Genomic DNA, 27,330 nt, shown 5'->3' on the forward strand with positions numbered 1-27,330 from the left:
AAGTTTATTCACAGTCCTGTTTATTCATGTGTCCTGCAAAAAATGTGCAGTCTTACAATGACATGCATGACTAAAAATTCAGATGCAAATATATCTGAAAAGGGGAAAAATCCCAAATGGTATTTTCTTGGTACATCAGCTGTCAACTTAGTTGTTGCCATTTCGATGGAAAAATAAACCTAGAGATGGTGAAGTCTGCTTGATAGATGCAGCGGGCTTAAAAAAGACTACACAGAATGTTAAGTAAAAAGCATCCAAATATGTAATTGTATAAACAAATGCTAAAGCTACATGAGAAGATTTAAGACTACATCCTTGCGGACTGGGGAAGATATTATTTTCAGTTACTGTTCTTGACACAGATTTCACAATTTTTCACAAAACGAACTGCATGTTATACATTCCATCTACAAAAATCCTAACCCCATAAAGCCCTCCAAGATCTTCACCATCCTCAGGCTTTTACAGAAGGTTGTGAAGTTCCAGCACAAATAAGGGCAGTTTCCTGGTGTTCATTCTAGGGGCACAGATATCAAAACAAAGCCTAAAAAATCACAATGATAAGTTGGTTCCTTGCACACTAGCTCTCTGGAATGCAGTATAAGAAAATTTCCTCCTCAGTCCCTTCATAAGAGAGAACAGTTAAAGTATCATTTAGGACAGTTGATGTTATGCGTGAAAAATAATCCTAAACTGAATTTGACTTTTGATGGATTAGATTTTTCAAAGGTACTCTAGGATGTCTTCAGCTGAAGGCAAAAAGAAGTTGTCCAGCTGTAGGCAATGCTACATTGTGAAAGGAGATCTGGATACAAGAGAGAAAGGTCTGCCCAATTCATACGTAATTAATAAATAGCCCTCTCCCTATACTCCCACCTGAATTTCATGTCTATGTAAACTTGCCAACTGGGAAGCAAATGATTAATAATTCAGAATACCTTCTCCTCCCTTCCTTCTCCTCTAGATTTATTAACCCATTTTCAAAGTATAATTTGATCAAGCTAATAGCCACAGACTGCCTAAACTGACTCTCTCTGCATTAATTCTGTCTTCATGGTCATAGCCCGACTCCTACGGTCCCATTTTATAGCAATCAATTAAGATACAACAACAGGCACCTGCAAGTGAAACGAGAGCTCAGCAACATTCTTTAACACTTAAAATCTGTTCTCCTCTGCAAGCAAGAAATTTATCTTATTTAATCTGGGCTGTTGTCTAGTTCCTTTTCAAGTCCTGAAACGCTTGTACAACGCCAGCTACTGGCTGATGTTTATTCATGTAGTATTCTGAAAAAACACATACCTACCAGCAACACTGAAGGATCAAGTGGCACCTGCCTGGGGTACTTCTATGTACCCGACACATGTGAGCAAACACCAGGCAGACACGCTCTTCCTTAAAATGCAAGGGAGATTCAGAAGCAAACTGGGCTTGGGCTACCCATTGAACTGTGCGGGCAACCAGGTGCTGAACTGGGGCCCTTGTTACAGAACAACACAAACCCAGGAGCTGGATTTGAGTGTATCACAGGCTTTGGCATCCTCCAGTACCTCCCCACTCTTCTTCCCACATCCCTTAAACATCTTCCCATATCAGAATCCTGCCTTTGGCCCAGAACCCACAAGTGGGTGTTTCCGGTGCTGTGGTGCACAGAGTGGCTGAGGGTGGATTTTTTCAGGCTATGGAAGCCTGTATTATTAGCTTGAAAGAGACAAACCTGGATGCCACCTGCTGAACCAAAATTTACAAGGAAGATGTCCCCTTCACTCCTTATGCCTTAGCAATCCTAGTTTAAACTAATTCGTGTTCACAGCAGTTAATGTACAGCACTTTTTATAATGTCCTTAGCAATCCCATTTTAAAACTAATTTATGTTCATAGCAGTTAATGTACAGCATTTTTAATAATGTTACTCCATAATCTTTAGGCTGCTGGGAACCTGTGCAAATAGCCGTGGCATGACTAGCACATAATACGCCAGGAAGCTCATCTCTGGGCCAGCGCGGGGCTGCTGCAATACACTCACTGACAAATCATACAGCTTGTCACGTCAGAATCAAACCGATGGGGGTTTGCTGCTGTTCATGCTTCCACAGCTTGGAAAAGCTTTGAACAGCCCTTTTGGCGCTGACTCTCAGCATGTGGAGTACAGGTGATAACGCCGCACCAGTTTGCATTTATTTCATGTTGGCACCTAGCGGGGAAGAAATGTGACTTGCTGTTGTTGAATGCATCCAACAAAATAGAGGAAAGAGGACAGTTCTGAATGCACTTGGTTTTGGCTAACGTTGTGCTATGTTACACCCTGAATTGCAAAGCTGTTTATTGTTACAGAGCATAACCCACACTGGAAGGGACAACTGACAGATAACTACAGCACGGCAACATTCTCCATATGCACATCTTTTTTCCTGAGAAAGAAACCACTGGGATGAGAATGCTGAGGCTGCTTTTCCTTTGTTTGACTTTTGCTAGTAACTACCTCTCAATTCACTACCAGACATACATTGCCCCACTGTCCTGCTTACCTCCACACTCAGACTTCTCAGCACCAGCTTAGCTGGCATGAGGCCGAATAAAAAATTGCTGCAAAGCAATTTGGGAAAGATATGCTGACAGACTGAGTATATACTTAGCCTGGGTGAGATTTTGTTCTATTTCTACTTTTCCAATAAATTTTGCCTGGCTTAGAATTCTTAAAACATCTCCAAACGGATATTGCTTTAGTGGAAATTTAGCAGCTTCAGTGCCCACGCTGGACAACAGCAATAAAAAAGAGATTAGGAAGAGTTTATCATGCTTTGAGGTAGTAGGACGGACCAGATGCCATCTTCAAGGCCTTTCTCTGAAAAGCTGCCTTCCATATCCATGAGCAAGTCACAGTTAGACATAATGCTTGTAGACGACACCTTTAAATTTGGTATCACTCCTGCCACTTAAAGGCTCAAATAAGCCTTTACATTTTATGAATACCGATTAGTTCAGCATCATTGCCTCTTTTTTTTCTCCTGCTGAGGAAACTTGAGATCACAGGAATTACTCACACCTCAAGAGCAGGGGACATAGTAAGATACTGACAGTTAAAACTCTAGGTTAAAATGTCCAGTTTATGCAGGGACACAAGTACCCATGTCACAGAGACGAGTAATCCATTCAACAGGCATGCAAGGCAAAGGAAGGTCTGTTGTGGGTAGATGTGTGACTGTAGCTCTCTCCTACTGTATGTCTTACTCATGATGCAGCTCTGAATCCAAGAACAGGCAGAAGAGTCGCACAGTAAATCACAGGAATGAACCACAGCAAAGTGCTAGGGATGTTCATCTAAAGTAAAAAGACAAATCTGGAGACCAGTTGCACATCAGACAAAAAGGGAAAGAAAAGCAGGACCTATGGGAGGACCAAATCAGAGAGATCACTCACCAATTACTGTCATGGCAAAACACACTTGACTTGGGGAAAGTAATTTATTACCAATCAAATCAGAAGAGGGTAATGAAAAATAAGAACTGAATCTTAAACCACCTTCCCCCCCCATCCCTCCCTTATTCCCAGGCTCAACTTCACTCCTGATTTCTCTACCTCCTCCCCCGCAATGGTGCAGGGGAATAGGGGTTGTGGTCAGTTCATCACATGTTGTCGGGTCTGCTGCTCCTTCCTCCTCACACTCTTCCCCTGCCTCAGTGTGGGGTCCCTCCCACAGAAGACAGTCCTCCACGAGGTTCTCAAACATGGGTCCTTCCCACGGGCTGCAGTTCTAACTGCTCCTGCATGGATCCCTTCCACAGGGTGCAGTCCTTCAGGGAGAGAATGCTCCAGCGTGGGCTTCCCACAGAGTCACAATTTACTTCAAGCATCCACCTGCTCAACCTCCATAGGCTGCAGGGGAATCTCTGCTCCGGTGCCTGGAGCACCTCTCCCCTTCCTCCTTCCCTGACCTTGGTGTCTGCAGGGCTGTTCCTCTCACATATTCTCACTCCTCTCTCGGGCTGCTGTTGCGCAGCAGTTTTTTGCCATTCTTAAACATTTTATCCCAGAGGCACTACTCCCATCACTGATGGGCTCGGCCTTGGCCAGTGGCGGGTCCATCTCAGAGCTGGCCGGCATTGGCTCTGTCACACACGGGGAAGTTTCTGGCAGCAGTAACCCTCCTGCTACCAAAACCTTGCCACACAAACCCAATACACATTGGCAGAACCAATTGCTCTCTTACTGGTAGAGCTGATCTTTTTGGCCCAGTGCTTGGATTTTAACACTTGACATATTAACCACAATTAACTGCACAAACCTTCATATGTCTCCTCTACAGGGTTAAAACAGACTCAGATCAGACGGGAACGGATGGTGTGATTGCAGAGGCTAGCCATTTCTCATTTCATACTTTAGAGCAATATGACCTCTCTCACAGCAGGCAACAGTCTCTGAGAAACCAGCAATAGCCAAACTAAATTAAAGAGTCAATGCTGTACTGCCAGCCAAAGACTTCGGAAAGCAGACAGACTATGAGACTAGTTTTTCTAAGTATAACCTGCTTTGAAAAAGTCTCTTTCAACAAGCAGCTCCTTGCACTGAGGTCAGGTACAGCAAATGCAGCTGAATGGTACCCACTTTGTCTCTGTGCATGTTCCACGTGCTTCTCCTTCCATTTACCTTTGCATATCACTGTGTCAACCACTTCAGAAAGAACATAGGAAACTCAGAGCAAGAAATTATCTAAAGAAAATCTTCATATAATTAAATTTACATTCTCTCTGAATGTAATTTAAAGGTAGAATGAGGAGAAACCAACCAGCTTTCCCTGGACCCTTATGACATGGTTTGATGTCAGCATTACTGAGGCAGGAAGACCTGTGAGTTGCTAGATTTTTGCTGTTTTCTGGGGATTTTGGTTTTATGGGTGTATAAATTCTCTCAGTTGTTTTCTTCAAGGAAAGACAAACACAGCATGGCCAGGAAGCTGTGCGAGCTGTCATCTCTCTCGTGATTAGATCCAGCTATACCGGGTTTTCACTTCCCAAGGTATCATCTTTCAGCAGTACTCACCATTTGGTTTTGTCTTTTTAGTAGATCAATCTGTAAATAAATGCAACATGCAGTCCTCCTCTTGGGAAGGCTGTTTATTCTTGTGCGTGAGTCTGAAAGATCTCTCATTCAGTGTTATAAAGTATGCGAGACCATTCAATTGAATGAAAATAAGAGTTTGGACTCAATTTCACCAGACAGCTGGGGAAGGCATGTTTTAGGCAATTTCAGCATTAAACACTGCCTCTTTATTTAATACTGCAGGTTTAAAACTCATAATAGAGCATCAGGCAAAATAAACTAATGCCTAGTGACATGTGTTTACGTGGTTCTCATCCCCAAGCGACTGTAGCCTATTCTTTGTCATTCTCATCTACAACCACCCACTGTTGTGCTGAAGAAGCCTTGCAGCTCTTCTCTCTGCTGACTTTTTTGCCATTCAGCAGTCTTCTGAACACCCCTCAGCAGTGCTTTGCAGCTTAATGAACCATCTCAGGTTTGCAGAAATCCAATGAAATCGATGTTGGAACTTGGTCTGAAGAATAGGACTGGGAGTGAGGAAATCACAGTTTTTCCCCTTTTCGGTCACGGGCAATCAGTTTCATGATATAACATGCCTTGTGACAGAAACTACAATACACAAAGCTAACTGCATGCCTGAGTAGTCTGGGTACCCAGGCTAGCTTGGAGTGCCTCAGAACCTCTTAGGACTACAGCAGAACTTGTTTTCAGCCATCTTCTTCCCAAGCCTCTCCCGTCCAACATTATTCCTTGAGGATATATCAGTAAATCTATCAACTCTCTATTGACAGTAACACTTTTAGGCATAGGTGAGTCATTATATTTAGTAAGTGCCTAGATGAAGGATGAGAGGAGTTTATACAAACTACTTCACATTCCCTCTTTGTCTCTCAGAGTAGTCCTTCATCTTTTTCTGCTTTTTCTTCTGTGGTAAGTGGCTGGCACAGGCTCTCTCTGGCTCTCTTTATCTATTGAGAAATGTATGATAACTACAGTTCTTTAAGAATTTTAGCATTTCTACAGGGAATTAGTTCTTTACAGAAGATGAGTTTTCTCCATTGCGGGATTCATACCATAATTAGACAAAATGATGGGCTAAGTCCCAGTAGAAAAAATGCACTGTAATTGGTGTTCATTTTTGTTACACAAACCCATGGAGATCATGCTGATTCCTCCTATTGCAGCCACTTCTGAAGCACAGTGTTCAATTTAAAACTGATGTATCATTATTCTTTAGTACCCACAAGTATCCTCAAGACTTTATCCATCTAAGAAGTCTGACATGAACCTTCTTCCTCTGAGAAAAACAAAATGCCCCAATGAAAATGTAAGATCAGTGCCATTTGCATTGCCTAGTCTCAGAAGCAACAGATTACAGCCAGCCATGCTTTGCCCCATGTCCCTTGTTCAGGCATCCCTGAACTCAAGTTAGAAAAGAAACACTTGGCACGGTACAAATCATATCTGTATGTCAAAGTAAGGCGCACCAAAGAATTTCTTCCAGCCTACACAGTACGTAGGCCAAGAAATAGCTGATTACAGCCATAGAACAGATGTACAAACCACCAAAGGCAGATCTTACTGAGTACAAGCAATATGTGGCCAGACTTTGTGGAAAATAAATAAAAACATTTAAATGGGTTCATTGCATCTAACAAATCATTAATGAGGATGGGCGTTATTAAGAACTAATCAAATGGCGTAATTAGTTTTTAGAGGAAAAATACCCGTCTCACAAATTTTTGCTATTACCTTCCTGATTTCAGAAATCCGGGATGCTCACAATTAAGCCAAGCAGTTAAATTTATCTTAACCACAAATGTATTTTTATGGAGGAACAAAACAGTACTCTGTGTATATGCAATATTTCTAGCTAATTAGCACCTTGGGGTAGGTTGTTCATAAACAGAAAACAGTAAGGGACCGGGAATATATCCCAGCAGTACCTTGTGTAATACCAGTCTCAGAATCAACAAAAATCCACTTGAATCCTCACCAAGTCACTGCCTCACAAAATAAAAAATAAAATTCCAGGTTCAGAGAAACCAAAGTGAATGATTTTGCCTATCATGGCAGAAATCTAATGCCCTGGAGGGAAATGGGACACTGTCTGCTTCAGAAGACATTTCCTTTTGATCTTAAACATAAATAATTTCTTCAATATCAAAGCTCATTACATTCAGAAAAATTAATTTATTTTACTAGTTATGCCAGAAGTGTCATCATATCAACTGTGGGCGCTGCCAGCCAATTATATCCTTTTGATAAGGGACAGAAAAGGAACATTATTTGCCCCATGGCAAAGGGACTGGGTCAAGTTCAACGCTGTCTGATAGCAACCTGATGCTGTTCTATACAGTGGTTGCCCAGCAGCCTGCAAGTGTCCTCAGTCCAATTTCCAATGGCCAACTGCCCATATGTCCACCGAAAACTCAGAGCCATTACCAAAAGGATTAGAAATGGACCGTGCTGTGAAGCATGAAGAATTTTCTCAGCCTTCGCAGATCTATCTCCCAAGCAAGGCAAAGGAAAGCTGACACATCTGTACGTCCGCCAAGTATGTTATACCTCACTTTCGGATGGATTAAAGACCTCAGTCTACCCTCAGCTGTCAGCCCAATCTGTGATACACTTAAAAATCAGACAAACAAAAACCAAGGCCCTTCATTCAGACTGATGTCTTTAACCATGAATCACCATCTTAATATGGCACAGTGACAAGAACAGTGCTTGGTAGTGTGCTGCTAACAGGAAACATTGGTACACAAAGCCTTATGTAAATGAACAGTCACATTCAGTATCTGAACGTCTCTTAGTTTCATCAGGGGAAGGGAAAGGCAGTGTTACTGCAGACGGAAGTACAGGTAGCCATGCATAAGTATGCTACAGGATGAAGCAAACAGGACTATTGTGAGTTCAGCAAAGTTTTCTCTAGGGACAAAGTAATGTAAAACAGTCTTGTTTTGACATTAGTGCGTGCAGCAGTAGTGGCTCTCCCAAGTGTAACACTGAGCTCTGTTTTAGATCTAAGCAGTTAAATTACACCTGGGATTAATCTGGTCTAGTATTTCTGAGCATGTTCTAGTAAGATTAGTTATTTTAAACAGATGAATGTTATCCTGGAATTATGATGCAATAAATCCTGAGGGAAGATTCATCATTATATGCTGATACCTAAATAAGAGTATATGTTTGTAAAGTGCACAGGCACACACACTCAAAACAGTTTTCCAATTGTAAGCATGACTATGTATCTCTCTTACATGTCTTTCTGCATAGATATTAAGACACTAGGACATTAAAAAAGAAAACCCACAATTTTTTATCTTCACATCATTGTGAAATTCACTGCATAATATTAAGCTTCTGGTTTGCCTCTGCATAAAATATTTCTAGTATTTCTGGTGGTAAAAAGAAGGCCATAAACAGGAAATGCATGCAAAGATGTTTCTGGTATTGATTCTTCTCGGTCTGATTCACTGCTATATGAACATGCAACCAAAAAAAATGGTGGCCCAAACAGAGCTGTTAAAGAATCTCCAAGCTGAGCTTAGTGGTTTTGGCGAGTACCTAATGGCTATTTGATCCCTAATGTCTAATGGAAACTAGACTGCTTGTAATTAATAAACTGACTATCACCTTATTAGTACAAACAAGAAGGAGAGATAACTAAATCACGACTCTGTCACTGTTATTAGCACCCCCGCTGCTGTCGCAAAGGCTTGGGAATGATGCAGAGGGTACAGTTCCTCTGAACATGGCTTGCTGGAAACGGGCAGGCTCCATGCATGAAACATCATTAGATCTTTTAGGCCTTGTGCAGATCTGTGTTGGCTATCTCTGTTGATCAGCTGGGAAGTGAATCTCACATGCTTTCACTATTTTACTTTGGTTTTGAGAGTCAGCTTGAGAAGAAAAAAGAGGCATTATAAATGTAAAGATGCTAATACTGTGCTGAAAAACTGAGCAAAACGGAGCCTGATGCCTTTTGATCCCCTCGATGCAGTGTATGTGGGCAGCCCTCTACTGGTATGAACGCCACTGATCGTGTTTGCCCAACACCTGTGCTCTTCTGTTTTCTTTTCAGGAAGAATTAGAGTAGCTTTTCATGAACTGTAGAGTACATTCAGCTAGTCTACATACTTCCAAAATCCCTCTACTTCATTAGTGGACTGACTTAGGTGTCCCTGTAGACTTCTGAAGAGCAATTCAAAATGCCGACATAAACTAGTGCTGCTGAGAGCCAGCTATTGGAAAACAATAGGCAAATGGAGAAAGGCTGGATTTAGGCTGGGTTCACAGGTCACCTCCTTACCTATTTTTATGCTGCATGGCAGAGAGAGATATTTGTATGCACTTGTATAGTCGGGACTGGCTGGGAAAAGGGAGGAGCTCTGCTCACTTAGGAGTTCCTTCCTAAAGATCTAAAACTGTTGGTTTAATTGAGCATAATATTCTAATTTTCTTCAAAAATGCACATCAAAAAGAATAATTGAAACATGAAGCCTATCTCAGTGCTTGTAAAAATGTATGCAAGGCCACCTCAGGATTTGATTACATGTGCACCAGCACAAGCTGCCTTCAGAGAACAAGGCTCAATTGATTTCAGGGAGTCTGATTTGCTTGGATGAAAATGAATTTTTAATAGATTTGGTTGTCAGAGGGATTATGCAGGAATATGAAACGGCAGGGCATTCACACAGTGGACTGCTGTGGAGGCGTTTGCTGGTGGCTAGTAGGCAGGAATAGTGGCGTGTGTTTTCCACAGAGCGCAAGGAGTAGTGCCAGGCTGTCACAGGCAGAGAGTCCCTGGGGAGCTGAAGGGACCAGTTGCCAGGAGACATCACCACATGGAGCCTTCACAGCCAGGATAACATTCCTTGCAACAGAGATCACACTCCCTCCTACGCCTGCACACCAGCCTGTTTTGCAACCATTCTTCAAATTATTTCCTTTACAATCTCCCTAATATACCCAACACCTACTGGAAATTACCAGCTTTGAGAAATTTTATTTGGTATGAAGACCATTTTCTGGTTCTTTAATGCAAGCATTTTACCCCTGACAGAAATCTAGCAGAGGCATCAAGCATCAATAAAGATCCAGTTCAACAGCTGGTACGAATCAGTTGAGCCACACTCCTGTAACAAGGATTGAAAACAGTATGTGCTATATCCCAGTGTAGAGGTGACCTCCTGCTTCATGGGCAGGGCAAAAACCAGCAGCACTTTACTTTCATAAATTAGTAAGCTCTGAGCTTCCAGACATCAGGTCTCAAAGAATCATGACACTGTTTAAATACAAAACAAAACAGGAGTAGTAAAAAGATACATAGTTATGTAATAAATATTATTTATGTGTCAGTCTTCAGGGCTGTAAGATTCAGTGAGTCATTTTCTGTCTCCTCTTCAGAAGCATAAGGCCTTAAAAAAATCACAATTATGTAAGTCTGGAACCTGGGGCTTCAAGGCACACAGCATCAAATATTGCAAAATTCAGCAAAATCCATGAGAGTTGTCAGATCATGGACTGATACAATACTCATTCATGCTAAGCCACAGCCTCCCCCTCTTCCACTTGAAGTGTGAAATATTTAGTCAGTGGAAGTAGTTCCTCCGTGCTGCTTCAGCGCTTGTCTTCTGCTAGTCAGTGCTGAGGAAGAGGTGATCTAACAACCCCTTCCCTGTCTGCAGTCAGTGTCAGCATTGTATATCTGTGGGCCACCTGACAAGCCCCTCTGCCAAACAACAAGCCTACAAAGAGACAGTTCAAAGGATGTAGAAATGCTGTCATGAAATATTTCATAGTATATTATTTCAATTTGCCTGACAAACATTCCTGTTATTTTCCCAGACCAAGCATCTCTGAATCACAGTAATATGAAGGAATCATTCCCCAAAATATTCTCCAATTTTCATTAGTTCCCTATGGTAACAGAAATGCCATCCGTCATAAGTACAGCACTACATCTAAATGAGAGAAGAAAAGGAAGTGAACATTTTTTCAGTTCAAATTTATACAAAGCCAACTAGAAATAGAAGTAAGACTACCTTTATTTATTTTGCACATTCATAAACATATAAAAAGTACTGAAACATAATGTAAATTTATAGTGGAGAAGTCCAATTGCCCTCTTGTGCCTCATGTCATGCACTGCACCATTCTATCACAAGCCAAATGGGGAATCAATTTGCACAAAATACAAGGAAAGACAGAGTTGCATTTTAACTAGCTAGTCATTGGGGTTTTTTTTCTTCAAAGAAAATCTGACTTTGTAGGCTTACAGGTTTACCTGCCTCTCTGTTGGTATATATTTTTAAATGATTGCTTCATTGTTTGATACATTGTCTGCAGCCCACGCATTTGAGGGATCATCAGGGTTTTATTGCAACAATAAAACACAGTTTTATTGAGTTATTGTGAGTTAATCTTTAGACTTCAAGAGCAAACTGAGGGCAGTGTGTAGTCTTCAGAAACCAAGATGTGAACCGACTAGTTTATTTTCATGCATTTTCTTACTTCAGAATAATATAATTATGGAGCTTTCAGGGCAAACTGTGGCAAGCTGAGCTGAATACAAAACGACAGTGCTCAAAACCAAGCCATGAAAAAACACTTCAAATAAAGGCTAAGGAGAAGGCAAGAGGCATACACCATTTCTGACTTTAAAAACCAGCTTGCGCTCATGCCATCTTCAGTTTCCTGCCCAGATGTTGTCATGGGAAGAAAATAACAAAATATAAATTATGCCACATACAGCACAGATGGGAGCAAGCTCTCACAAGAACGTTATCTTCCGTTTTAGCCCTTTCTTAGCCTCTCTCTGTGGTCTTACACTACATTATGTCAGACTGAGCCCATATTTCTTGCACGTCCCTGATAATACCACACACTCATATCTTGGAGAGAAACAACTGGCACTGCAAAAAGAGACTCTCTGGCCCAAGCAGGGACAGGTTCACACAAGGTTTGCCCCAAAGGCAATGGGCACTCAACCACCTGAGCTACCTGGCTCAGGGAATGTGATCACAGCTACTAATCGCAATGAAGAGGTAGACATCGGTGCAATTCCCCAGCATTTAAGCCAATCTAAATCCAAGGTGCCACAATTCTGTCTCCTTCCTTGTGCCAGTAGAGGTGCTTGTGCAACTCAAGAAACAGGTCTAACTGCAAACAAATCACTTTCCTGGCAGATCAGTTCTCTGAACCAGATCACTATGTGGTTGTATGAGTACCTGTAGAAGCGCCGTAGCAAGGGTAGCAATGAATGGCCCGAAACAAGGCATAGCACGAAGTCTGGATTACATGATCTTTAACTGCCTTAAAACTGCAAGGGATCAGCTCCAAGTATCCCATCCTGCAAATGATCTATACTTCTCAAGGACCAGAGCATAAGCACTCATGGACAAAATTCTACTTAAGCCATAAACAACTTTTAATTAAAATAGCAGGTACAAGTTAGCATAGGCTTGAGTCCTATTATGGATGGCTTTCCCTTTTCTCTTTAGTCTGAAATCACCCTAACAAGACTTATTCAATGTGCAAGTGGAATGTATCCTCCAGTGAAAACTCCAATGCAAATTTAAGTCACTGCAATGTTACCTGTGAGTATTTTGTTCTTCTAGTCCCTATACAGCATGATGCTGGGAGTACAAGCTGCAGAGGAAACTGACTTTCAGTGACACATGGAAAATACCAAACTGAAATCCCACAGACCTGCTCCATACCACAAAAATCATTCTAGCAATTACTGAATTCTCTTCATTCTAGAAAGCAAATGAGCAAAACAGGGTCCTGTAGAAGTAAAATTCAGCACTGATACAACAAAAAGCAAAAGAATCAAATGCAAAACCTGATGTGCCATGATCCTGAACATACTTTATTTTAGTAAGAGCTGTTTTAACCCTTATTTCAAACAAGACTGTATATAACGTCTTCCACAAGGAATGATAAAAGAGATTCATTTTAAGGACTCCCTGTTGACAGGTGCCCACTCACTCCTGGACATTTTTGATTAAGAAAACTGAAAGACATGCTAGTAACATTAAGTCTGTTTTTGCAAACTGCTGAGCATGGTCAGCTGTCCTTGAAACTTGAAGTACCATGCCCTTATGCAGTCAGGCCTTTCACACTTTGGAAGAAGAGCAGTATGCTTTCCTCCCTTTGAGCAGTCCTTTGATCACACAGAAATGAGTTCTTAAGAGTAAGAAAAGGTCAGTGAATCTGGTTTTCTCTTGAGCTGCATCGGTTTATTGTTACCTAACATGTCATTCTCCTAAAATGCCCAACATTTAATTTAACCCTAAAGCACTGACAGGAATAACTAAGCAGAGTTTAAAAAACACTGCCAGGTGGCCACCCATTGACTGGAAGAGTAAGTTTTTCTGTATGCAAACATTAACAGTCAGAGCAAACCTAGATACAGGAGTTTAACTCGTGGTACTATGCAGACTGTACTCAAGTTCCCCTCTCACTTGAGGGTTAGGAAGACTAGTATTATTCAAAGTGTCTTAATTTTTCTAAGTACACATTTTATTCTGCTGAAATTTGAGGGAGCAAACAGTGAGAGCGTGAGCAAGTTGCTGCTCATGCATGGAATATTTTCTTGAGAGTGCCTTACCTTATAGGAACTCTAAGATATGAGTGGACGGCTGAAAGCAAGGCCACAGCTGAGGTACAATGGCAACCACTGCAAACTTGTTCTAACTGCAGAATGAATGTGTGGACTTACCACGATGGTGAGTTTATTTTTCAATTTTGGCAGAGTAAGAGCATGCATGTGGTAAGTTATAGCGCTTTAGTTACAAATGAACAGTAATTTCCTAAACAACTGTAATTAACATAATATAAAATAATTATATAAACAGGAAAACATTCCAATATATTTAAATTCTATCCTCATCACAAAAAAAAATACAATCATTTAATTATCCTGTCCTTATCTTTTCTTACAAAGATTTACACACGTGCTGACCCTCATCTCTGACACATCTGAACAATTTAGCATCCTCCCTTTCATCCCAAAGCCCACCTTCCCATCCATCTGTTGTCAGGGCCCCAACTTCACTAATAGGTCTTAATTGCCCTGAGCAGCCTCAGCTGAGGCTTACACACACACCCTCTAATGGTGACTTCTTTTAAGCTCAGGCTTTAAGTAGAGTCATAGAATGGTTTGGGTTGGAAGGGACTTTAAAGATCATCTAGTTCTAGCCCCCTACCCTGGGCAGGGGCACCTTTTACTAGATCAGGTTGCTCAAAGCCCCATTGAGCCTGGCCTTGCACACTTCCATGGAGGGGGCATCTACCGCCTCTCTGGGCAACTTCTTCCGGTGCCTCACCACACTTACAGTAAGAAATTTCTTGATGTCTAATCTAAATCTACCCTCTTCCAGATTAAAACCATTACCCCTTGTCCTATCACTACACTCCCTGATAAACAGTACCTCCCCATCTTTCCTGTAGGCCCCCTTTAAGTCCTGGCTGCAATGGGGTCTCCCTGGAACCTTCTCTTCTCCAGGCTGAACAACCCCAACTCTCCCAGCCTGCCCACACATTGGAGGTGCTCCAGTCCCCTGATCGTCATCCCTGGACCTGCTCCAGCAGGTCCACATCTCTCTCCTGCTGGGAGGAGAGAGGTGAGTTGTAGGTGTCCTTGCTGCTAGTTCTACTCCTGAACTACTTTTGAGTTTCCTGGATTGACCTTGGAAATGACTTGTTACCTTGTCTTTGCCTGATGGTCACTGGACCCATTGCTGCCACTGCTCTGCTTCCTTTTCTCCAGTGTGGTCAGACTGTGCCCTGTTGGTGAGGTCTTTGCCTGGCTTCCTCCTCCTGAGGGAGAGCAATAAGAGCTGGGTGAGGCTGGTCAGAGCCACCAAAGCCCTGTGCACTCACGACTCTGATGGTGTTTTGCTCTACAGCATTTTCCCCAGATAAAGTGCCTGCCTCCCCCTGGCCATGTCTGCTGTCAGCACTGTTTGCTTTAATCAAAAAATAAATACATTTCAGTGTGGCTCATTATGCTAAATGAAAGCAACAGGGGGCTAATGAGCATTGTGAATGAGCCATTAACATGGCAATCAGAGGTATCCTCAAGACAGCTACATCTTTTCTGCATCTTTTTTTGAATACTCAGTAGCATATACTGATATGACCTCATCTATTAAATTTAATTCAGGGAATAACTAGATTTAGATGTCTAACTTGAGTAGCTTTTTGTAGAATTGTACATTCTCTTACACTGTCAATTAAGAAAGAAAACTGCTAGTTCAGTTTGTGCAACTTCTAAGGGGTTACTCTTAGCCTTCAGTGGATGAGACTGTGCTAACAGATTTAACGTTTGGATTTTTTGGAAAATATAATGTTATCCCTCCCCCCATCACAAGTCTTCATCACAAAGGGGAAATGTACCTGAAATAATACATTTATTGGTGCCTTAACCTTTGCAATTGAATAGGAAAGGCTGAGAGACCTGGGTTTGTTCAGCCTGAAAAAAAGAAGACTGAAGTGGGATCTTACCTATGCTTATAAATATCTGCAGGGCGGGTGTCAGGAGGATGGACCAGACTCTTTTCAGTGGTGCCCAACGACAGGCCAAGGGGCAATGGGCACAAGTTGGAACACGGGAAGTTCCACCTGAACATGAGGAAAAACTTCTTTGAGCATGACAGAGCAGAGGAACAGGCTGCCCAGAGAGGCTGTGGGGTCCCTTCCCTGGAGACATTCACACCCTTCCTGGACGCGGTCCTGTGGCCCCCTGCTCTGGGGGTGCCTGCTCAAGCAGGGGGGTTGGACGGGATGAGCTCCAGAGGTCCCTTCCAACCCTTACCATTCTGAGATGCTGGGATTCTGTAATGTGGTTTAGCACTAACAGCATTTTTATTTTTCAGAAAGTGCCTTCATCTCTAGCCTCAGCTCCTGCCTGATGTCCTGTCCCTTGGCTCTTATGATCACGTTCCACAGTGAGCTCACATGCCTTTGCTCAAGGGAGTACTTTTCCTCAGTCCTCGTAAGAAGGTAGTAAGACCAGCCTGAAACAGCATCAGAAAGATCTGTGCTTAGAGAAAGAGCAATAGGGTGGAGGGGGAACCTACCTGTATTCAATGATGCTAAGAATGTATCTTTCAAGAGGCCAAGGGAAGGAGGGTAGGCAAAAAAAAAAAATCCAATGTCTTTACAAATTTGCTACAGGGAAGATTTTTAAAAGACGCCATTCTCTGCACATTAATATAATAATCTCTTAAGAAACATAATCATCTCCAGTATCATTTAGAGGAGATACATTGCTAAACACTGTCTTGCAGGTGGAGAAACAGAAAAGATGAGCACCCCTCAAGGGGGCTAGCACCGGTCAGTGGCAAAGTGATAAAAAGAAACCAGGAGGAATCAGCTCCTAGCCTTGATTTCAGTCTCACTTTCAGGGTTTTCCTTGAGTTGTGATCTCAGCTTTTGTGACAGATTCATCTACTTAGGCCAAGTAATTTTTATGTCTGACTTCCTGGAATCAACTAAGCCAGCAGACAGCAGTTTCTACTGGAGTTTGCAGAATTTCTGGGATTTTTGGGGGAGTGGACACAGTGTACATACACAGCCAGAATTATTTTGTTTAGAGAACCCTGATATAGAATGCAGATTTCAAGCTATATTTGTCTCCTTTCCTTCTGTCTCCCATCTTCACCAATCCCTGTGGCATCAGTGGATGGGTATCAACACAGCAAAACCACCCCAGCTTACCCACTGATAGAAATGTATGCAATCTTCTCCTGCCTTGGGTCATTTGAAGGCAGGCTTGTATCCCATGCCTCTGCTCTGCAGTGCTATGCCACGTCCCCAGGTGATGCTCTGACCAGAAGTGAAGCGTGTCCCCCAGTGAGGCCCAGTGCTCAAGGGGATGTATCAGCCCATCGCTCTTGGGCTGCCATTACAGGACCCAATGCAGCACTGCTTCAGGCAACACTCATCTGAAACATCACTCTCTCCTCCAAAGCATCATTTGCTACTGTCCTTTCGTGATGTTATTCCCACAGAGAAGTGCTGTGGGAGGCCCGGGCCAGACTGGGTAATCCCATGCCTAGCTCAGGTCAGTTGGTCTATAAGGGAAAGGTAACTGTGGCCATGCTATGGGAATGGCAGGCTGTGAACATAGAATCGGAGTTGTTTAGGTTGGAAATGACCCTTAAAATCAAGTCCAACCATTAATGCAGCACTGCCAAGCCCACCACTAAACTTTGTCCCTAAGCTCCACATCTACATGTCTTTTAAATACCTCCAGGTTGGTGACTGGATCACTTCCCTGCTCTACAAGTACATAGAGCTAATGCACCTCCTAGTCCGGAGCGGAGGGCTTCTCTTTCTTCTCTTGGTGCTTAGAGCAGCTGCTGTAATCCTGGAGGATGTAGTGATTGAGTCCTGCTGAATCACTGCATTTATGCAGTTTATTATCTAAAGCTGGATATAAGGAGGACTGGCAATCCAGCCAAATTCCTGAATTTGGGGTTACAGAAGAGACAGGATATAACAGGTATCCCAAGATCAGCACCTGGCCTCAGTCAGGCTCTCAGTTACAGTGATCTGTGCCCCGAGCGCTAAAATAACATGTGGAGAGCAAAACTTTCTGAATTCCTTTTCCAAATTACGGTTACTTTTTTTTCCCCCTTCTCTGAAAGCCTAAATAATTGAGACACTGACGGCTACCACGCTGAGGTGACGGAACGCTGCCGGCGGGTGGACTCGTTAGAGCGGGCGCCCTCCCTACAAGTCCCGCACCCCTGCGGCGGGTCCGGCTGCCCCGTGGCACCGGGAACAACCGTGCGGCCACCGGCCCCGTCCCGCCGCTCGCCTGGGCGGAGGCAGCGGGCCCAGCCGCGGCGGCCGTGCAGGGGAAGAAGGCGTGTCCCCCCGCCCGCCAAACCGCCCCCTCAGCCCGGCAGCCATTTTGCGGAGCGCTGCGGCGAGCGGGCGGCGCGCGGCGCCCTCTGGCGGCTCCGCGCCCGCGGACCGGCGACGAGTGGGTGGTCGCCAGCCATGAAGTCCGTTTTTGTCACCGTGGGTACCACCAGCTTCGACGACCTGATCGCGACCGTCTGCTCCCCCGCGGCCCTGCAGGTGAGGCGGCGAAGAGCCCGGCTCGGCGGCGAGCCCGACGCAGCCGGCCGCTGCACGGCCTGCCCGCCGCGCCTGCGCGCTCGGAGCTGTCCCGCCTCCCCCGTCCCGCCCGTGACTCCCGGGGCTGTCTGAGGGGGTGAGGGACCGGGGGTGGCTGTGGCTGGCGTTTTGTGGGGAGTGGCGTGAGGTGGCGGAGGAGGAGGAGGAAAGTGGGGACGAGGGGAGAGCGGTTTAGCGGCCGCCGGGCCGGGGTAAGTGGGAGCGGGGCCAGGCGCCCCGGTGCCCGCCCCGGGTACCCGCACGCAGCCTCCCACCCGCCCATCTCAGGTGCTGCAGAGCCGCGGCTACGAGAAGCTGGTGCTGCAGGTCGGGCGGGGAGCGCTGGAGCCGGAGCTGTGCAGCAGCCCGGCCTTGGCGGTGGAAGCCTTCCGCTTCAAGGAGTCGCTGGCCGAGGACCTGCGGGGGGCGGACCTGGTCATCAGCCACGCAGGTAGAGCCCCCTTTGTTTGCCTGTGCTCCTGGGGGCAGAAGAGGTCGGCTGCGTGAATGTTGGCCCTCTGCGGCTCGGGGCTGGTCTGGCATTGAATGTCCACATCCACAGCTAGAGCTGGATGGTTGGATGTTCACCTTCGGGAGCCCCCTGTGTTTCAACTGCAAGCAGGGTGATATTTCATCTGTCAGGGGAAAAACTCATCGTGTTTTCTGTTTCTTCTGTAGGTGCAGGTAGCTGCCTGGAGACTCTAGAAAAAGGAAAACCACTAATAGTAGTAATAAACGAAAAGCTGATGAACAACCACCAGCTTGAACTGGCAAAACAGCTCCACAGAGATGGGCACGTGCTCTACTGTAATTGCAGGTACAGAGCGGCTGTGGCTGTCCTGGCTGAACACGCAGTGCTCACAGCACCATCGCTCTGGGTTACCACAGCATTGAGAACGTGACAAGGAAATTTACATCCTTCTCTGTAATGACCATTTGTTTGCAAGGGAGATTTTCCATAGTGGATAGGTTAACAATTTACGAAACTTACCAAGCCTTTTGACCATGACTCTCTCTAACTTTCTTCTTTCTTTGAGGGCACATGTATTCAGATTGAAAGAAGAGTAATTTAAACCAAATAGAAGTATTTGAATTTGGAATAGGCAGGTAGCATCCTAGAGGCATCTAACAGCTTCTCTCTTTTTCTGCTCTTTCTCACTAGTTGTTTGATTATTTTTCAAAGTCTAAAAAGAATACAACCCAGACCATCAGTTTGTAAACATGAGCCATAAGGAATAAACTCTTCCTCCAGACTTATTCCTCCATTTCATCATTTTGCTATGTGGATTTTCCTTGTAAAGGGCAGTAAAGTTGATTGTATAGATGTACTGATATAATGAAACTGAAAGTATCTGGAGTATTTAAAACAAAACATAAGACTGGCCTTACTGATACAGATCAGGAGTCCATGTAGCTCAGTATCCTATTGTAGCGGCCATATGCAGATGCCCACCCAAGAGTAGAATCAGGGCAAGGACATGTGCTACTTCCTTGTATTACTTTCCCTCTAATGCTCTTAATTACTTTGATCAGGGGGATTCCTAAATCAGGTACTGTCTGGTTAGTAACTTTCAACAGCTCTGTCTTCCAAGTGCTTATGCAGAGGGCCCTTTTGACCATCACATCCTCTGACAAGAAGTTTCACAGATCTGCTGCCTGTCACTTCAGGGAAAAAAAAAAACCAACAACCCAGACCACCAAGCAATCCCACCCTGCAAAAGAAATCCCAACAACAACAAAAGCCCCAGCCAGTTCATCCTTGCTCCTGTTAGTTTTATTTGCTCTCTTGATTTGACTACATCTTACTGTTTTCTATTTATTTATTATTATTTGTCACTCTATAAATAACAGAGGAAATGCAACTCCCATTGTTTAGTCTGCATCTTATTTCTTTGCCCTGCAAATAGGATTTCGTATATTTCGGAAGAACCTTCTGCAAAGAGTAGGCCTGTCATTCATTTCTGTTGGGCAAGTTGCTTAAACTTACCTCAGTGCTGCTGACAGTTTTGGAGGCAGGAAGGAATTTTTATTTCTTTTTGTTGAACACTGCCTAGCATTTGAGCCTTATTTGCAGCCTGATAAGAGCAAACTAACAGGTTGGTATAGCTGGTTTTTCTGGCTATGCGTTAAGTGGAGAACTATGCCACATGTTCAAATAGGATGATTTTCCTGGTGTGGCTTATGGTGAATATCCTCAAATCTTGTCCAGTCTCCCAACATTGCAACCACAGAAGAATAAAAAGCTAAGAGCTGAGGTTGTGAAAGCTGTGGGATAGGTCGAAGTGTGACCTCAGCAATGCTGCCTATTGGCCAGCGATGGTTGCAGCCAGCTGGTTTGTGGGGTCTCTTCTTCCATTCAGTATATGTCCTTATTTTTGTTTCCATGCTAAAGGATTATGTATGAATAGAAAAAATTTTGTGAAGAAAAAATTTCCCTTTGGGATGGATTGTGTTTGGGTTTTTTTTTTAATTTTTGGTTTTGGTCTATTTTTGCAGCACTCTTGTGGACACACTGCAGTCGATGGACTTGTCAACTTTGAAACCTTTTCCTCCTGGACACCCAGAAAAGTTTGCTTTGTTCTTGGATACAGTTGTTGGGTTTCAATAAACAATGCAGAGGAATAAAAGTGTCAGAATAAAACCTTTTTCCTTTCCTAGTGAGGCCTTCCATACTTAAAAGTCCACCGACTGGGACAAACCTTCAAAGCAGATGTCTGTTAATAGTAACTGACATTAAATAGTTTCCTGTTTAGTGCCAGTTTAAAGTCATCTAGCTTTCTGGTTAAAAGAGCAGAGTGCCAGCAAGGCTGGGGGGAGTATGAACTGTCTAGTTTCTTGGACAGACAAATAATTTACGTCACAAAATCTGCACTGGGTTGGTAACTCCAGTGAGGACGACAAGCTAAGTTACTTCTTAACAGGCACGGCATATACATAGTGGTCTTTTGACCATATTTACCCAGTACTACTGGAAATAAGTTGTCCTTGTTGCTGTTCCTGGGATGTCCTGCAAACAAGCAGATGCCTTCGGCTCTCATTTCCTGTGTTTTACAGAAGCCCTGAAGAGAGAATTTTATAAGTGAGATATTTAAGCCTCTTTAAAAGGGAAGGGGCATGCGGTGAATCTGGGAGGGAAAAGTCAAGTGCTGCAAACCTACTGTCAAACTGCCACACACCAACTGAGGGGCCTGGTTTGGGGTGATTTACTCCTACAGTAAAACCTGGCCTATAGGAGAGAAACGAGGTTGACAGTACAATCGGGCCATTTACACGGTGTTATCCCATCATTACTTAGTTTGTGCTTCTGTAAAGTGCAGGGTTCGACGCTGATGGATGGAGCTCACCATTTAAAGGGTTGAAATTGTCAGCTGTGTTGATGCTACCATCAATTTGTTAAAGTAAATATTTTGAAAAACAGAGGGGGTTTAAACTTAACATTGTATAAATGCTTAGTTGGTGCTAATTGCCCATCCTGCAAGTACATAATTTGTTTGGAGGTTTTGTGTTGCTGTTGCTTAAAACAAGGAACACCTGAATCGGTGCATCTGATCTGATGTCCGAGTGCAGTTCTTACTAGCAAATTAAACGTACGTAGAGGCATTCGCCTCATCAAGTCAAGCACAAGGGCTGTATGTGGAATAAATCATGCTGCACCGATGTGCAAGAGTGATTTTTGCTGATCCCCAAAGTTTTCCCTGAGCACTTTGTAAGAAGCAACTACGATTTTAACTTCCTTAAACGATTTTTAAAGAGCTATTGTTGTTTCAGGTGTACCGCTAGCAGCTTCTCCCCAGTCCGGGCGCACGCAGGAATGTCCCAGGAAATTTTTAATAACCATTTGACTGATTTTTCCACTAGTTCCAGTCACGCAATGAAGCTGGAAGGAGCTAGCTTAGCAAGGACTCGCTCCTCTTGCCGAGGCAGGTCGGCGCCTCGCCGGGGCTTACGGCGGCTTGTCGCGCCCATCCCCGCCGCAGCTGGCGGGGGCTGGAGGAGCACGACGGCGCCGCGCTGGGACAGCCCCTGCAGGCGTCGGGGGCAGAGCGGGACAGGTATTTGGGGCTCTTAAAATGGCTGCGGCCGCTGCGGGCGGCAGCTCCCGCGGGCTCGCTGGGGAAGGGAGCCGGGCCCAGCTGCGCCGGGACGGGGGCGGGTGAGGCTCGGAGGGGCGCCCCGCGGGTGGCCGTGGCCGTGCCTGGCGAGAAGGGGGATGCTGGGGGTCGCGCCGCCCCACGCCGGGTGTGCCGTGCCACGCCACGCCATGCCGCGCGCGCTGGGCGCAGGTGGGCGCGCTGGGCGCGGCCCCTCATTAGCAGCAGCGGCAGCCGCCACGCGCCGCGGAGCGCCCGTCTCCCGCTTCAGCCGCTGCCGCCTTTGCCGCCCGGGGAGGATGCAGAAGGGCTGGAAGAAGTACTTCGGGCAGAAGTCCTTCGGCGAGGTGGCCATGGACGAGTACCTGGGCAGCCTGGGGCTCTACCGCAAGATGACGGCCAAGGACGCCTCCTGCCTCTTCCGAGCCGTCTCGGAGCAGGTGGGCGCCGGTAATGGGCTCCGGGAGCCGGGGCGCCTCAGGCCCTCGGCGGCGCTGGCAGGGCGGGAGGTGGCCGCCCGCGGCAGAGGGTGGGTGGGTGGGTGGGGGGTGCTCCTGGGGACCCCTCGTGGGTGCCAAAGTGAGGTGCTGCGGGCGGGCATGCGTGTGGGGGCGGCTGCCGGGTCACTTGGGCTTTCTTCAGCTTCTCCCCCCGGCGGCTTGTGGAGGGCAGGGTCCCCTCTCCCTGCCTTGTGAAGTGTTTGGCGGTGGTGTTAGTCCATGTAAGCGGTGAGTAAAACAAGCCTAATGTGAAGCATAAGTTAAACTCTGCAAATTTCTCCTTCATTCTTCAAACCATTGTTTTTTTCAGCTGTTTTCATCTCAAATTCATCACGTGGAAATTAGGAAAGCTTGTGTCTTGTTCATGAGGCAACACCAGCCTAAGTTTGAATCTGTAAGTAGTGTGTATGTTAGGCAGCTTTGCACGCATAGTTAGGAAGTAACGTGGGAGGGGGTGAGCGGCATAGCCATAAACATATCCACATAAATACACACTGAAAACGCGTCATGCTTTGCCAGGCTTGATGCATGTAAGAGAAGAGAAATGGCAAGGTGATTGCTTGCTTACCTTACTTGAGTTGTAGTCACGCAAGTTTTATTTGACTTGATGTTTCTGAAGCTCCTGAAATGGAGCAAGTTACTAATACCCAAGTAACCAGTGGGGTGACAGTCATTTGTGTAGTATATTCTCTGTGGAGCAAGCATTGCAGAACTTAGTAGGTAGGAAACATGTAGGATTTTGGAGTAAGAAATAAAACATCAAAAGGTGGTGGAAAACTCCAGAGTGTGTTTAGTCATTGTGTAAAGTCATGGTTTTGGGATTGTTGTTTTTTTTTTTTCTTGGTTGGTTTTGTGTGTGGTGGTTTGTGCGGACATGGTGTGGTGTTGGGATGGTGTTTGGGTTTTTTTGGTGTGCTTAATCTAATCTAGGAGGGAGGTGAGTCATGCCCTTAATATTTTTAGGATCTCTTGCTATTTCTATGTTGGTGCCATTGCTCTTAAGGCAAGGAGCAGCTGAAGCCATACTTTTCCCGTTGTCCACGTGACATGTCAGACCTCAGCCCTTCAGAACCCAAGAATGACAGGAATTGGCAGGCTAGTCCCAAATTTGGTGTCTGTGCCCCCAGCCCCTGCCCTGCCCCCTCCCCACCCCGTTTGACAACTAGTAACGTATGCCGTAACATTTAGGTTTAACTTTGCTTTCTGTTAGGCTAAGTTTTTATATTTTTCTTCTTTGTTTTGTCCAAAGTATGTGGAAGGATCATTCGAGAAATACCTTGAACGACTAGGAGATCCAAAGGTAAGACTGATCTAATACTTGTCAAGAGATTAAAATTTGAGGAGACTGGAACAGGAAAGTAATTAGGTGATGGTTTAAAATGCGGTGGTTTGGAGTTTTTTAGATAGAACCCAATCGTGGGGTCTCATTTGCATAGGTAATAGAATGGGGTTTTGTACTGAATATTCGCATCTGTAAACAGTATCAGTTTTAGTGGGGAATTTGTGTTGGTGCAAAGGAGCAGTCCAGACCAGAGGCCTCTTGTGGGCCTTACTCATAACCGCAATTCTCTAGGAAGGAGAAAGCAAAATATGCAGTGTACCTCACACCAAACATCAGGCTTTGCAGTCCCTTCCTCCTTTACCCCAGGTTTGAATACTAGAGTTCAAACTTCCATTTCTTTAGACTTAAACCAATAACTGTGTTGAATGCAGCAGTCTCTGAAACAAAAACAGTGCTTTTAACTAAAGAAACATATCTTGACTGATGTGTTTAAGACTCTCTGCCAGAACTAGCTCCATCTTACTCTGCTTGGTAATTATGGCCATCCTGTGCTGCAGACTTTTTTTTCCTGGAAATCCTAGTATCTCAGCTCTCAGTGAATTGATTGTTTGGTTTAACAAACCGATAAGTTTGGTTAGATATTTTAATATTACAGAGAGCTGGAATAGAGTTCTCGGTGTTGATCTCGATATCTCACATAATCTCATAATGTTACATAGGAAAGTGCTGCCCAGCTGGAAATGAGTGCTTTATCAGTGATGTACAAGTAAGTGTCTCTTAAGTTTCGCTTTGTTTTTGATTTGATGGTGTTTGGGTTCTGGCCCCAGGACCTCTTATTTGTTTGTTGCTGAGATACTAATGTGTGAAACATGGTGAGAAATGCTACCCTAACAAAATTAATTAAACTAACATGTAAATGGGTGCCATCACAGCCCCTGTTCTCATGGTGTGGATATAAGGGCAGGGGTGGTTTCCAGCTATGTTTGTTATCTTTTTTGCTAGTGTTAGACTCCAAAGTGTTTCCTTCTAGTGGCTGAAGGATGGAAAATGGGGAAAAAACAAGGAGCTGTGTGTAGTGGAAACACTGTGTGGTAGTTATAAGCATGACTAAAACTCACGTAGGTTTTCAAGAAAACTCCAGTAGTGAGGAGAACTTGCCCTGCCCTGATGTTTATTTCAAAGATAACATAAGCCTGCACAGGTGCTTCTGCCTTACTAAAAAGGCTGCTAGCCTGTAACAGGCAATGTGGCTCTCCAGTAGTAGGAGAACCCTCCCTTTGCAGGCCTGTTCTGTTCTAGTACTAAAGGAACAAACTGAAATTTTGCAGGAGTTACTAGTTCCCTGTACTGAGGCTTTAATCCTTTTGCAGGGTGACTAAATCACTTAGACTTAATTGTCTCAGTGTCTGAGTACCTTGCCATAAGCATAAGGTGCCTGACCTAATCTATGACTGACTATAATGGTCTTTCCCTGATGATTTTTTTTTCCCTAAGATGGGTGGTGTTTGCTCACCTAGCTGTTGCTGTATGGCAGCATTCATTTACCAGGGAGAGTATTCCACTTGATTTGTCTATAAACCAACAGTGGATTCTCTAAACAGCTCCCTGCAAACGTATTGATAACACAGTTCTAAAAGTATGCTTTTTCAAGTCTTGTTTTTCCTCTGCTTACCTAGGCGAGACTTTATTCTGTACCGGTACCCTGGAAAGCCACCCACTTATGCTACAGACAATGGCTGTGAAGGCAAGGTGAGGAGAAGTGAGGCAATTTCCTACCCCTGAATCCTAGTTACCTCCAGCCCTGCTTAGCTGTAAAAACCTGCCCCTGGAATTGAGCTCTGGTAACTCCAGTGCTCTTGCATACCTGAACAAAACCCCAAAGCTGACTTCAGCTCATGGAAAAAGCACAGTAGTTGAACAGCAGGTAATTAAATCGTAGTAGCTTTGCTTCCCATCTGAGGGATGGATTGCGTGCTGTTCCCCTGCCAATCTATTTTGTTACTCTATCTCATTACTTAAAAGAAGTTTAATTTTGGTGGGAAGAGGTGACATCATGATTCCAGAATATTCTTTCATGTTTCTGAACTCTCTCCGGGTAAAAACACATCCCAGTGGAAATTTGATCTGACAGGGTAGAGTGAAATAATCTGGGTTGAGTAGAAGAGCAGAACAAGATACATTTATCGTATTGGCGAAGAGAAGGTGTTCTCCCCTGCCCCCAGTGCCTCTCTTCCTTAAGTTGGATGAGGTGTGCGGTTTTTCGTCCCAAAGAGGGAAAGTTAATGGGAATGGATTATTCTAAAAACCTGATTCATTTCTGTGACATACAAATTGAGCCCAGTTGAGAATTAGAGCTAATGGGACAGCTTATATCTAGGCAAGAATTACTGCTGGGGTCAAAAAGAAGGAACATAAAGGAGAAATACTCTGTATTACCTCCTGTCTGACCCCTCTTGTGTTTTCTGCAGTCATGCAGGTGTGCCCACACAATTATGTGGCTAGTTCAGGCATGGTGCCTGTTACGTTGCTGTGGTGTGGATTTCAGTACAGGCTATTATATTTGCCAAAGTGGCTAGTCGGCTCTGAAATCTGTGCTGCTGCAGCTGTTCTCTCTTGGTTAGTAAGACTGTCTCTGTTTACATGTGTTTCTTTCTTTCTCTCTGTAGTTTCCTGTGTAGCTTAATCGAATTCCAAAATGAGCTAACTTTAAAAATCAAGCAGTATGGTCTAAATGTGTGTTTGGCCTCAAAGGCTTTACTGCCAGAGCTCTCATTAAGTGCTGGCAGCTGTCTGTCATTAGCCTGCATGCACAGGCAGCAGCTCTTTCTGGTGGTGCTCATTCTCACCAGGAGATGAGAGCTTGTGTTGGCAGAAGACATAGTGCACGCTGAATTAAGAGCCCTTGGCATCCCAGCTCCTGCTGGTTCACTGGGAAGCATCCTTGCTGGCAATGTGCTGACAGCTGCCTAAGGGCTTCTGCCAGTTGCAGTTGTCTGTGGTCACATGCCAGGATGGGGTTTGATCGTATATGTTTACTTGGTTTATCAATGCATATGTTACAGAAAGCATGCATCTTTTCGAAAGGCAGCATAATATTGGTTATTAAAAGCAACGCTTCACTGAGGGCTGGAGAAGCAGATGCTCTTCTAGTCCCTCAGATACAGAAGGGTGAAATGTGCCTTTGGTACTTGGACAGTGTACCTCGGGTACTGCATTTAACAGCTTGTGTTTATTTTACCTCTTGAGCAATTGGTTTCAGAGGTAAGCTGGAAAC

The 27,330-nt window shown here is 44.5% G+C and overlaps 2 protein-coding genes across 3 annotated transcripts in view; one reads left to right on the top strand and one right to left on the bottom strand.

Moving 5' to 3' along the window:
* DCX (doublecortin) overlaps positions 1-16,192 on the bottom strand; it is a 145,745-nt gene extending 129,553 nt beyond the window's left edge. Inside the window, exons 1-2 of one of the 2 annotated variants that reach the window (XM_075107243.1) lie at positions 15,869-16,192; positions 14,760-14,871 (exon numbers count right to left, since the gene is read on the bottom strand). The gene's annotated coding sequence lies outside the window, so the exon portion shown is untranslated. The remainder of the gene's footprint in view (positions 1-14,759; positions 14,872-15,868) is intronic. The other variant, XM_075107245.1, reaches the window with a different exon arrangement.
* A 475-nt stretch (positions 16,193-16,667) lies between these two features.
* The window catches only part of ALG13 (ALG13 UDP-N-acetylglucosaminyltransferase subunit), a 32,266-nt gene continuing 21,603 nt past the window's right edge, over positions 16,668-27,330 (top strand). The window contains exons 1-9 of the mRNA XM_075106671.1: positions 16,668-18,144; positions 18,472-18,634; positions 18,862-19,000; positions 20,680-20,788; positions 22,253-22,714; positions 23,085-23,168; positions 24,024-24,074; positions 24,776-24,822; positions 25,733-25,805. Of these exons, the coding sequence (XP_074962772.1) occupies positions 18,064-18,144; positions 18,472-18,634; positions 18,862-19,000; positions 20,680-20,788; positions 22,253-22,714; positions 23,085-23,168; positions 24,024-24,074; positions 24,776-24,822; positions 25,733-25,805 (1,209 nt within the window). The 5' untranslated portion in view covers positions 16,668-18,063. The remainder of the gene's footprint in view (positions 18,145-18,471; positions 18,635-18,861; positions 19,001-20,679; positions 20,789-22,252; positions 22,715-23,084; positions 23,169-24,023; positions 24,075-24,775; positions 24,823-25,732; positions 25,806-27,330) is intronic.

The sequence above is a fragment of the Phalacrocorax aristotelis genome, chromosome 11 (genome assembly GCF_949628215.1).
Source record: "Phalacrocorax aristotelis chromosome 11, bGulAri2.1, whole genome shotgun sequence".
NCBI classification, from domain to species: Eukaryota; Metazoa; Chordata; class Aves; order Suliformes; family Phalacrocoracidae; genus Phalacrocorax; species Phalacrocorax aristotelis.